The sequence below is a fragment of the Scylla paramamosain genome, chromosome 8, assembly GCF_035594125.1.
Source record: "Scylla paramamosain isolate STU-SP2022 chromosome 8, ASM3559412v1, whole genome shotgun sequence".
NCBI lineage: Eukaryota > Metazoa > Arthropoda > Malacostraca > Decapoda > Portunidae > Scylla > Scylla paramamosain.
Window position 1 is genome coordinate 11,015,954 of NC_087158.1, and position 13,296 is coordinate 11,029,249.

The 13,296-nt window shown below is 36.8% G+C and overlaps 1 protein-coding gene across 3 annotated transcripts in view; it reads left to right on the plus strand.

Annotated features, from left to right (window-relative positions):
• The window catches only part of LOC135102783 (centrosomal protein of 76 kDa-like), a 158,040-nt gene that overhangs the window by 34,054 nt on the left and 110,690 nt on the right, over positions 1 to 13,296 (plus strand). For all 3 annotated transcript variants that reach the window (XM_064008289.1, XM_064008288.1, XM_064008290.1), the window contains exon 4: positions 7,634 to 7,716. In XM_064008289.1, coding sequence (XP_063864359.1) covers positions 7,634 to 7,716 — 83 coding nt within the window. The remainder of the gene's footprint in view (positions 1 to 7,633; positions 7,717 to 13,296) is intronic.

Below are 13,296 nucleotides of genomic sequence, written 5' to 3' on the forward strand. Positions count from 1 at the left end.
GATGAGTTGGCAGTGGTGCCATCAGGTTGAAATGAAGAAGGGAGAAATGAAGAAGCAAAGTCATAGGAGATGTTTTTAGCTAGCTGCCAGAAGTCACAAGGGGGACTAGATAAGTAAAGATCATCAGATGTTGAGAAAAAAAGTTATGCCATTATTAAGTCTGCCTCTGGTTGATGGTCTTTGACTTTTATATTTTGATACTACATGTTTTTATATACAGCTAGTCCCCAGGGGCCATGTTAACAAAGATTCTCAGCCTTCTTTTTTTGCTTGGTCTTATGCTTATCTTCAGATCATGCTTAAGGCCGGGCTAAGCATGAAAGATAAGGTTAAGCCCAGCATCAAAGCAGTATGAAATGGTGACAAAGTAAAGCAGTAAAATCTCATACTTCTTATTATTTTGTGTTGAAAGTGCAAAATTTTTACCTTTTTTAATTAAATAACAAAAAAAATAATAATTTTTTGATTATGTAAGGATATGAGTGCATGACTTTTTTTATTATTGTAAACAAATTAGATCCTGAGCAGAGTGAATATTTTGTCTCTGTTTATGACCTTGAGCCAGAGGCACTGCTCCACTCACACTCAAGAGCTCCATTCCTGTCCTATTTCTTCAGTATGGAAGAGATGATGACCCCTAAGGCCAAAAAGGTCATTAAAGGAAACCCATCTGGACCAATGATGAGACTTTCCTTTCTCATCCAGTCAGTATATGAGGAAAGAAATAGCCTGAAGGGCTTCACTCACTCAATGGCACAAAAAAAGCTGTAGGGGCCTCTACTACTAAGAAGGCAAATGAGACATGATAACAACAGGATACAAGGAGGGTCAAGGTCATCATTGCTGCAAAGCTGCATTTCCCTTTTGCTAAATAACACTATAATTATTACTTTCATTACTAGTGTCAGTGCATCACTCCTTCCTGTAGGGCTCTCCAAGGTATCTCCCACCAAATCTGTCACAAATAACATTCCTGTAGATCTAATTTATATATTTTTAACAGTTCAGAGTCACTTGGGTCACTGAGAACATCCTTACAGGGCTGGTAATTCTTAAGTTGCCTGGCTTGGACTCCTTCACAGTCAACAATCTTCACTTGCTTAACCTTAAGCACATGGTTGAGCATGCTCTGGACAGAGCTTAACTTTTCTGTGCAGGAAGCACAAGACTCAGCACGATTTGGAAAGTTAAGCACAACACCAAGCAGTCTAAAGGTGTATTTTTGTCGTCCAAGATCGCACTTGTCTTCAATGCATGGCATGTTTTTGTTGTTAAGATTTCAGCAATCTTGCTTCAAAAATGCCAGCTGGAAACCAAGACTGATCTTCGACAAATCCATAGCACACTCAGAACTCAGTCTCAGAAAATGAGCCTGCATCTTATAAGGCTGAGGTTCAGCTTTAGGGCAGTGGCTAGTGGTAAGCCTGTGGCAACAGTGGCCCTTAAATCAAATTCCAAACATCTTTGTGCATGTAAACAAACTGATGATCGCTTCAATAACTTTTTTTGCAAGTTAACAATGTGTAACACGTACTTACTGGCAGTTCACATAAAATAACACCAGTCAGGAAGAAATTAAGTGACGACATTTACATTGCATGTACCAAAACAAACTCTCAGTCGGTTACACACCAAACCTGGCGACATGTGCAAGATTCACTGCATTCCTTAGTATGATGCCATTATTCCTTGAGGTAAGGCACACCTTCATACAACTGAAATTGTGCCTATCTTTTAATATTCTTACCTTGCATACATTTCAACAAAACTTGAAGGTAATGAGAAACTATTGCTTTTTTAGGAAAAAAGCTTACTACCTAATAAAACATAAGATTTTATAAGTGAAGAGAGCATCACATATTTCAGATAAAATACATTGTAGAGAATAAGGTAAATCTATTTTCACACATCCTTATGCTTTTAGAATATACTAAAATATCACAACTAGAATTATGTGTAGATTTACAAATTTTATTACCCCTCTGGGCTCTGACAGTGTCACTGCCTACGCCATATTTGTTTACGTCTCACAGCAGGATTGGTCTAAGGACCAGTGTTGGTAGGTCCTAGCAAATATTAAGGTTTTTTAATATAAAATATTGGGATCTAATAAAGATCTGAATATATGTGAGAGGACTTCAAATGTCAGATTAGATCAGTTTCTTTATTTATCACTTCACAATCTTCTATCTGATTGCCAGTATGGGTTCTGTCAAGGCCGCTTTATTGGTGATCTTCTGGCTTTCCTTACTGAGTTTTGGTCATCCTCTTTTAGAGATTTTGCTGTTGCCTTGGACATATCAAAAGCTTTTGATAGAGTCTGGCACAAAGCTTTGATTTCCAAACTACTCTCCTACAGCTTCTATCCTTCTCTCTGTAACTTCATCTCAAGTTTCCTTTTTGACCGTTCTATTGCTGCTGTGGTAGACAGTCACTGTTCTTTTCCTAAATCTATTAACAGTGGTGTCCCTCAGGATTCTGTCCTGTCACCCACTCTCTTCTTAGTATTCACCAATGACCTTGTCCTTTCCACTCCTACACTGATGATACCACCCTGCACTTTTCCACATCTTTTCATAGACGTCCAACCCTTCAGGAATTAAACATTTCACGCAGGGAAACCACAGAACTCCTGACTTCTGATCTCTCTAAAATTTCTGATTGAAGCAGAGCAAACTTGGTATTGTTCAATGCCTCAAAAACTCAATTCCTCCATCTGTCAACTCGACACAGCCTTGCAGACAACTATCCCCTCTTCTTCAATGATACTCAATTGTCCCCCTCTTCTACTCTAAACATCCTTGGTCTGTCCTTTACTTATAATCTGAACTAGAAACTTCACATCTCATCTCTAGCTAAAACAGCTTCTATGAAGTTAGGCATTCTGAGACGTCTCCGCTGGTTTTTCTCCCCCTCCAGCAGCTAACTCTGTACAAGGGCCTTACCCATCCATGTATGGAGTATGCTTCACATGTCTGGGGGGGTTCAACTCATATCACTCTTCTAGACAGGGTGGAATCAAAAGCTTTTCGTCTCATCAACTCCTCTCCTCTAACTGACTGTCTCCAGCCTCTTTCTCATCACCGCAATGTTGCATCTCTAGCTGTCTTCTACTGCTATTTTCATGCTAACTGCTCTTCTGATCTTGCTTATTGCATGCCTCCCCTCCTCTCATGGCCTTGCTGCACAAGACTTTCTTCTTTCTCTCACCCCTATTCTGTCCACCTCTCTAATGCAAGAGTTAACCAGTATTCTCAATCATTCATCCCTTTCTCTGGTAAACTCTTTAACTCTCTGCCTGCTTCTGTATTTCCACCTTTGTATGACTTGAATTCTTTCAAGAGGGAGGTTTCAAGACACTTATGCTTCAGTTTTTGACTACCGCTTTGGACCCTTTTCTGGGACTGGCATCTCAGTGGGCTTTTTTTTTCTCTCTTTTTTTTTTTATTGGATTTTTATTGCCCTTGGCCAGTGTCCCTAATACATAAAAAAAAAAAAAATGCCTCCCCCCCTCCTGCAGCCTGGCTGCACAAGACTTTCTCCTTTCTCTCACCCTATTCTGTCTACCTTTCTAATGCAAGAGTTAATCATTATTCTCAGTTATTCATCCTTTTCTCTGGCAAACCCTGGAACTCCCTGCTTGCTTCTGTATTTCCTCCATCCTATGACTTGAACTCTTTCAAGAGGGAGGTTTCAAGACACTTATCCATTTTTTCTGACATTTCTATGGGAGCTGGCATTGTTAAAAATTTTTGTTCCTCTTGGCAAGTGGCCCTTTTACATAACACACACACACACACACACACACACACACAAATTGAGAGAGAGAGAGAGAGAGAGAGAGAGAGAGAGAGAGAGAGAGAGAGAGAGAGAGAGAGAGAGAGAGAGAGAGAGAGAGAGAGAGAGAGTTTTAGATGTGATGTTCATACTGCACAGCCACAGTGCTGCATCATACCAGATATGAGGATAAAATCCACACATTTTTAGGGATTTTGGTGGAACTTTCACTGTTGCCTTAGACATATCAAAAGCTTTTGATAGAATCTGGCACATAGCTTTGATTTCCAAACTACTTTCCTATAACCTCTATTCTTCTCTTTGTAACTTCATCTTACATTTCCTCTTTGATCATTTTATTGCTGCTGTGGTAGATGATCACTGTTCCCCTAAGTGTATTAAAAGTGGTGTTCCTCAGGGCTCTGCCCTGTCACCCACCCTCTAACTATTATTCATCAAAGAAGCCACAGAATGCCTGACTCTAAAATTTCTGATTGGGGCAGAGCAAATTTAGTATTGTTTAATGCTTCAAAAACTCAATTCTTCCATTTATCAACTTGACACAACCTTCCAGAAAACCATCCCCTCTTCAATTGTCTTCAGCCTTTCTGTGATTGCTGCAGTGTTGCATCAAACTGCATGTACGTTGTTACTAACATTTTATTTCTCCATTAACTAAAAAATAATGAAAAAAAGCAATGAACACTTGTAGGTTGCCTTTCATTGCCACCTCTGTTATTTCAATCTGTGGTTGGTAGCTATATGTGTAAAAGTGAAACCGTGGAAACTGAAGCTGCATGTAACGAGGGATGACTGTATCACGACTCACACTGTCGAAAGCCTTGGATAAGTTACATGCTGATGAGAGATGCCTTCTTGTTGTCATGTTTGTGTATATCTTATTAGAGAGTATGAGAAGAGCAAAGTCAATAGACAAGGTGAACCTAAAGCCATGCTATGTGAGGTGATTTGTCTCCAAGTACTGGGTGAGCTGGGGGGGCAATAACAAATAAAAGGGAACCGTAATTTTGAGGTCCATTTTAATTGCCTCACTTAAATATTGGGACAACAACAAAGTGTTTCCAAGAGAGAGAGAGAGAGAGAGAGAATGTTTGTGGGAAGCATGAGCATGTGAATTGAATTAGGCTAAGTTAGAATGAGTGAGGGAAAGCATGAATGAGTTAAATGGAAAGTAAGTGTTAGTTGAGAGATTAATAGAGAGAGAATGGCTGTTGATACTAAGGAATAATTATGAGTGAGTGAGTCTGAAGGAGAAAAGTGTGAATTAAATTATGAAAATGAGTGAAAGATTTAGTGTTAATGTGAGTGAGATTGAGAGTGGGGATGATAGTGAATGCTAATTGGAATGAGAGTCTGCATTAGTGAAAGAAGGCAAGTGGGAGAGAGCATGAAAGTTAGCAAAAGATGAAGCATGAGAGTGAGTAAGAATAACCCTGAGGACTGATGAGTAGAATGAGACTGACAGAGAGAGAGAGAGAGAGAGAGAGTGCAAATACTATGGAATGTGTGAGGGGGGAGAGAGCAAGGTATCACTCCCTTGTCCCTTTATTTTGGATAGATAAGGAGAGGGGAGGTGACAGGGAGAGAAGTTTGAGACTAAATGAAAGAGAAAAGGAACATGGGGAGGAAGGGATGCATTGTGGAATAAAGGGAGGGAGTGAGTTCATCACAAAGACAGGAGACCACTCTGGGTAAAAAAATGGAGGAAGGGTGAAGTAGGAGGATCAGTGTACAGGGAGAAGGTAGAGAGAACAAATATGAGTAGGAAGGATGAGAAGTGAGTGAAGAATTGGAAGGAGAGAAGAAGTAATGGAGAATAAGTGCTCCCTTTTCCTGTTCCCCATGTCTTTTCGTCCTTCTCCTATTCACCACTTTTCCATCCCTACTCCCTCCATCTCCTTGCCCCCAGTACACCCCTTCCCTGGTTACATCTACATTCTTGAAATATATCATACATTTTTTTCTACTTTTTTATTACATTTTTCTTTTCTATTTTGTTTTTTGTTTTTATATTTTTCACTTTTCTCTTTCTCTCCACTCAAATGTTCTGTGTGTCAGATAGAGTGCACTTAGTACTACTGTGATATGTGTAAAAATTATCTACATCCACAACCGCAACTGCAAATATGGATGTAAAAGAAATCTGAAACCACTTCCACATCCACAAATATTGATATTTTAACATCTACAGGTGCAGTTTATGAGAAATGCATATCTGGATCTGCCTCTGCATCTGCAGATTTCTAAAATTTAGTATTTGATACATCACTATTCTACACCCACATAGACAACTCACCTAAGTATCCTGTTAAGTCTCAGGTCTATGTACTGTTAGCTGCTTAGTGCTATAGATCTGCTACTCCTATAAAGTAAACATCTTATAACCTGGGCTTGGTGCCATGCATTGCAGTACCATCTCTATAGAGAGGGAAGCAATATTTCTAATGTAGGTATGGAAGTGGGTAGAGAACAAATCTTTTTACAGAGAGGAATTGGTAAGGGAGAAGCAAAGAAAACAGTGTAGAAGATTGAAGTGTCCAAAGAATGAACATCTCTGTGAAAAGGAAGAGAGTCAGGATGTGCTCCTCTATGAAAGCTAAATGGCCAAAGGATTTTTCAGTTAGAGGAGCTAGGTAAGAGGTATACAGCACAGATTAATTTATGAATTCAGTTTGGCAGTAACAAAATTCAAAGACATAGTAGAAAATTTTGGGAGATTCAAGAGTGTGGACATGAGAGCAAGTTAATGAGAATGTAGGAAGTAGGAGGGAAGAGAGAAGGGGCTGCTGTCAGTTTCCTTAGGCACCTATGTTTCAGTATTAAAAAAAAAGGTTTTAATAGAGGAGAGATGGTGTTCCACAGATTGAAAATTAGATCCAATGCCATGAATGTTGCATAAGCTAATGAAGAAAAAGTTGAGGGGAGTGTTGAGACACTTGTTCAGTACTAGAAGAGCAGTTTGTCTTGGAGACATTTCAGTACATGTATGAAAGAGGTGCTTGTTGAATGGGAGAAGCAGAGTCTTCTGCTGTAACCCTTTCTTTGGTGGACATTCTTGAAAGGAATGAAGCATTAGAAAGAGATAGACACTGGTGTTAAAATTTTAATTGTTTTCTTCTCCCTAACTTTATACTTAGATAAGCAAATCCTGTGTGCAAATAGTACAAGTTTTACATAAATTTTTATGCATTCTGCAGCAGTACATGACACTTTAAAGCCTATAAGATGTATAGATGAGCTACATGGAAGAGGCAAACAGGACAGAGAGTTGTTCCTATGGCACTTTGTAATTTTTTTCCCTTAGATACCCATGCTTTTGGAATTTGCTTTTGGATTTTCTTTTTACCTGGTATGCCTTTCATATGATGCTCTAGAAAGGTACAAGACAGTGTGAGCCTAAAAAGTACAGTATATGGAAGATTTGGACAAGGGACATACATACATTTACTCCCTATCCTCCCTCAAGGCTGCTGTAGTCTATGGCCAAAAAATATGTTCATGGTTGCAAGCTAATCATGATATAAAGCATATCATTGGGAATATACTGTAAATGTCAAAAAGTTACCCATTATTATTTTATTGCCATAAGTTTTTGTGTAAGAAATTATCATGTAAAGGAGAGCTACACTTTTTTTTTTTTTTTTTTTTTCAAAATTAATTTTATTTCCCCCCAGAAATATAAAAATTGCAGTGATCAGTGTCCATCAAAAAATTTTGATTTTTCATTTCTATCTTATGTTAAATCAATTATGCTCATGTCTCAGAACACACCTTGCTAATACTGTATTTATTTATGTCATACAAACAATACTGCATTCAACAAAATATTTTTCAGATTTAAAACTCCTCAAATCAGCTGTGAATGTGACCCTCAGATATCAGAAGGATTTCTATTTGATCTACAGCAACTGAAACCAGGTACTGTATTGACCTTTTATCATTTAAATAAGGTCTTCCACAAAATAATCTATGAGAATAAATCAAAAAGTTCTTAGAAATTTTTTATTAAATTTCGCTTAACAAACTAACTGGATTATTTTTATACATATCCTCCATCCAGCTTGTTGCATCTTTAAACTGGTATTTTAATTTATACAGCACTTTGTAAAACTCAAGGACATTTCCCCAGCACCATTTCAAAGCTTCATGTTTTGCATCATCTAAAGTCAAACCTGTCTCCTTTTATAAAATTCTTTTGATTTTGGGATAAGAAAAATCTGAAGTGGTGAGATCAAGGTTGTAAGTATGGTTTGGAAAAGTTTCCCAGCAAAATGTGAGTAGGACAGACCTAACAAGTCTTGAATGAGGTGAGGCATTGCTTTAGTGAAACAGAGCTCTTTGGTGTATTTTCTCTTGTGTTTTTGGTTAAAACACCTCTTAATTTTTACAAAATACTTTTGTAGTTTTCAGTGATTGTTTTTCCCTTCCAGGAATTCAATTAGAATGATTACTCCCAAGCCCAAGAAAACCATGGGTACAACTTTCTGAGTTGACTTATATTTTGAATTTCTTTGGTCCATTTTATTCTTTTAGTAACCATTGTCTAGAATCTAGATCAAAATTTGCTCTAGAATCACACTGAAAGATACAAGTTTTATCTCTAATCACAATCTGGTTAAAAATATTTGATTTGCTTCTATTTTAGCTACAAGTGCTATGGGATTATCAGCCCTAACAGAACTAATTGTTGTGCAATACTTTTAGGATCTATCAAGCTATGAACTTACTCAGAAGTATGGTAAATTTTCTTTTGGTAAATGCAGAACTATGTGATATAATAACTTCTCCAGAAATATACTAATTCTTAATTTAATAATCTTTCACCAAATTTGTCACACCTCATTGTATATTAATTTCGTATAGTCATCAGCTGCCTCTTGAATTGTCCTTGATCTCATCTCTGCCTTCTTAAAACATTTCATTCACTTTTGACAAAGCAGAATCTCTATAAATTTTTTATTGTACAGGAGTGATTTCTCCTGATTTCCATTCCAGCCCGATGAGAAACTTGATGTTAGCCCTCACTTCCAAAGTGTTCTTTTCATGGGGTCAAAAAGTTACTTTCTTTGAAAACATCATGAAACCTCAGTGGCAAGACAGTAACTAAGAAAAACTTAACATCTATTCAAATCACCAAACCTGAGATATTTCATTAGACATATGTTAGTGTGTTTGATTTTTCATACAATAAAGTTAAAGTAATAAATTGTCTGGGAACTTTTAACTTACTCTCACATTAATGTGTAATTGTTTTCTGTCACAGCATTGGTTTATTTAATCAAAATTTGTTACTAATTTATTTTTGTAATTGTAATTCTTCTATAAGGCAGGCCCCATGTTTATGTAGAGCAGCCTTTGTTACCTTATGGCAGTTTTCCAGTGTGCTTTTGTGTGCAGTTCTATCTGTCAAATCCCCACTTTTAAGGTCCTTTTCTGAGGATCTCATGTCATGTTTTCTTTAGTTTATCAGTTGACCCTATGTCTTGCATTTCAAGGTTCTTCATTTGTTTCACATTGCTGACATAATTCTTTCTCTTCACACTATCACACCAGCTCAGTCTGTTCTTATAATAAACTATGCCCTTAGTTCCACATCTACCTCTCACTTGCTCAGTTATTGTGCTGTCCTTTTTACTAGCATGATATGCTACTTCACAGTCCTCTTTTCAGTACACTGCAGTCTATTTACATCTCTCATGAGGCAAGTGCCATTCTCTTATAAAGTATTAGAATTTTCATACTTGAAGTGTACAGCCAGCTTGTCATATTAAGGAAAAGATTCCTAACTTTTACATAAGACTTTGCATCTACACACTCCTCAGCACCAGTTAGATCTACCATGTAATAGAATTTGCACTGCAAGGAAATCAGTATTACCTTTCACCCATAACAGTTGATTCTTGCTACATATATTTGATTTGGCATTTGATTCCTGCTACTGAATTTAGTTACTCACAGCAATTTTTGTAAGTCCAGTCACTAAGTAGAAATGGAAGAAGAAATTAAATTAAATGTGGTCATAGAGGAGTAAATGGATGGACATATAGAGTGGTGGTATAATTGTTGTTGAGTGTTTGGTAAAATTGCTGAATGTATGTTTTTCATGAGCAGTACAATTTTTGGAAAAAAAGTAAGTGCACATATGTTATGTGGTTTCAAGAGAAGATTGGGTTAATTTATAGATGACTGACAAATGAGCTTTAAGTGCTCTGGAATTGTCTTGTGTAGGCCTACTGAACTGTAATTTTTATTATGTTCATTGTGGTGTTGATTGACTGGGTGAGTAATTTTGTGGTCCTTTCATATTAGGATAAGGGTAATAAATATGAACATGCTAATTTTGGGAATGTAAGAAGTTCAGGTTTATGGTAAACTGCTGATCAAGAGCATTAGAAGAAAAGGTACAAAGTGAGAGATTTTTGAGGAACAGTATGACTGGGCAGGCAAAAGTGATGAACAGAAGAACCTGATTAACTATGTAGGAGTGGATGAGAGATTGAGGAAAGGTGTGCTAGATGCCAAGGTAGTGAAAGGAACATTTCATTGGTCAGATCACCATGCTATAGTAAAAATGAAGATAAGAGATAGATGGGAGTATGGTAGGAATGGTTCTAGAGAGGAAAGTAAGTCCAGTAGTGGCTAGTGAAAGGTTGAATAGAAAGGAGTATTAAAAAGAATATGAGAAGGTAAGTAAAAGACTGACAAAAACTAAGCCAGCAGTTAGGAGGAGGAATCAAGTGTAAAGGAGGTGCATAATGTTTTCAGGAATAAATTGACTACAGTAGCAGCAGAATTGGTAGGATATAAAAGGATTAAAGGAAAGCCATGATAGATGGCTGAGTTTGAAGAAGTTGTAGAAAAGAAAAGGCGAGATATGAGAAAATGTGTCAGAAAATTAAATAAAAACAACAAAGTAAAAGTCTTGTAATAAGAAAGAGAAGGAAGAGTAGATGAAGAGTTTGGTAGAAAGCCAAGTAAAAAGTTCAAGAAAAATAATAAGTTATTTTGCAAGGAAGTTGAGAGAGACAGAGAGAGAGAGAGAGAGAGAGAATTTCTCTCTTTATATCTTTTTTTCGTTTAGAACATGGCTCCCCTTCATTCTTTGTTATTTATTTATCTTCCGTGTGCAATATCCATCTTCCCCAATCTTTACTACCTCACTGTCACACAAATTTGTTTCAACTAGACTCAGAATGTCAGGTCTTTTCTCCCTTAGTTAATAACATATTTCTGCTAGTGTTGATATGATACCATTCACATTCATATATGCTACATGCTGTTCAGCCTCATCCTTCAGTTGCTCTCTTTCTTTGTCTCACATACAAAACTGTTTAATAACAAGCTTTTTAATTTCTTCACTTCTAATATCTCTCTCTCTCTCTCTCTCTCTCTCTCTCTCTCTCTCTCTCTCTCTCTCTCTCTCTCTCTCTCTCTCTCTCTCTCTCTCTCTCTCTCTCTCTCTCTCTCTCTCTCTCTCTCTCTCTCTCTCTCTCTCTCTCTCTCTCTCTCTCTCTCTCTCTCTCTCTCTCTCTCTCTCTCTCTCTCTCTCTCTCTCTGGGTGTGTGTGTGGGTATTTACCGAGGGGGATTTACATAGTTGTGGTTTACAGGAAGGGAGTTATCTAACAGTATCCTGTCTCTGTATCTCTCCAGTTTGGTCTTAAGAGCATGGATAGTTATGGCATTGACAATGCCTTCACTGAGTTCATTCCATTTGTTCACACTTCAGTGAGGAAAACTATACTTTATGATGTCTCTTCTACAGTTAACTTTCTTCATCCTCTTACTGTGTCCCCTTGTATTCTGTGTGTCTAAAGTTATAAAACATTCTTTTGTCCACATTTTCCATACCATTTATCATTCTATAGATGTTTATTAAATCCCCTCTCTTTCTCCTATTTTCAGGGGTAGGAATTTACAACATTCTTAATCTCTCATCATAGGTCGCCTTACTCAACTCCAGAACCATCTTAGTGACTTCTCTTTGTACTCTTTCTAATTTTATAATATTCTTCTTTATATGAGGAGACCACACTACTGCTCCATATTCCAATCTTGGTCTTATCATGGAAATCAACAACTTTTTATCATTCCTTCATCTAAATAGAGAATGCCATTCTTATTTTTTTAACAAATTCATCATCTCTCCAGTAATTTTACCATTGTGTGTGTCTGGAGTCAAATTTTCAGTAACTGTTATTCTCAAATCCATTTCCTCTTTTGATTTCTGTAACTTCACACCATCCATCTCATAATGATATTGTATTCTTTTCTTACTCTTACCAAACTCCATTACTTTACATTTACTTAAATTAAATTCCATTTGCCAAGATTTACTCCACCTATTTATCTTATTTAAATCATCTTGCAGTACCATACAGTCATTTACATTTTCTACCCTTCTCATCAGCTTAGCATCATCTGCAAATAAGTTCATATAACTATTTCTTCATTTATGTCATTCACATATATTACAAACATTATTGGTCCCAACATTGACCCCTTTGGGACACCACTAGTTACTTTAAGCCAAGATGAATTATGGTTTTGTATTACTATTCTCATATCTCTATCATCCAGATAATCCTCCATCCACTCCAGCAGTCTTCCTCTAATTTTTCCATAATTTTTTTTTTTCTTCCATAGCAATCTTCAGTGTGGTACTTTTTCAAATGCTTTCTTCAAGTCTAAGTAGACACCATCCACCCATCCGCCTCTCTCCTGCACAATATCAACTACCCTTGATTAAAAGGACAATAAGTTCGTGGAGCATGATCTTCCCCTCCTAAATCCAAATTGACAATTTACCAAAACTTTATTTCTTTCCCAGTGTCTTTTCCTTCAACTTTCGATCTTGATACACCTTCATTCTTCATCTTCCCATTAATGTCTAAAGAATAGTTTGGGTTCATTTATACACATCTATTATATCTCTATCATAGTTTCTTCTCTCCATTCTTATTATCTCAAGGTACTTATTTCTAGCATCAATATATTCCTCCCATCTGCTCTCAGTTTTCCTTTTCTTCCATCTATTCCAAGCATTTAGCTTACAATTTCTAGCTTCTTTGCATATTATATTGAACCATTCTTTACCCTTTCTACATCTTAATCCTCCTCTAGGTACAAATTTCTCCACACCAGAATTATATATCCTTATAAATTCATCCTATTTTCCCGAACATCTTCTGTCTTCAAAGTCTTTCCAGTCCACGGCAACAAAGTATTTTCTTAATTTCTTTCAAAATCATCTTTACTATATTTAAATCTTTTCACCTTATATTTTTTTTACCAATGATTACATTTTAATTTTTCAATTTAAATTCCATCAACACATGATCACTTTTATCTAGAGGGCTATCATAGTGTATAGTTTCAATAATTTCCATGTCCTTGGTAAACACTAAATCAAGTCTTGATGGTTTATCTCTTCCACTAAATCTGGTATCACAATCTACCCAATGAGTCATTAAGTTTTCCACCGCCCATTTTAACAGTC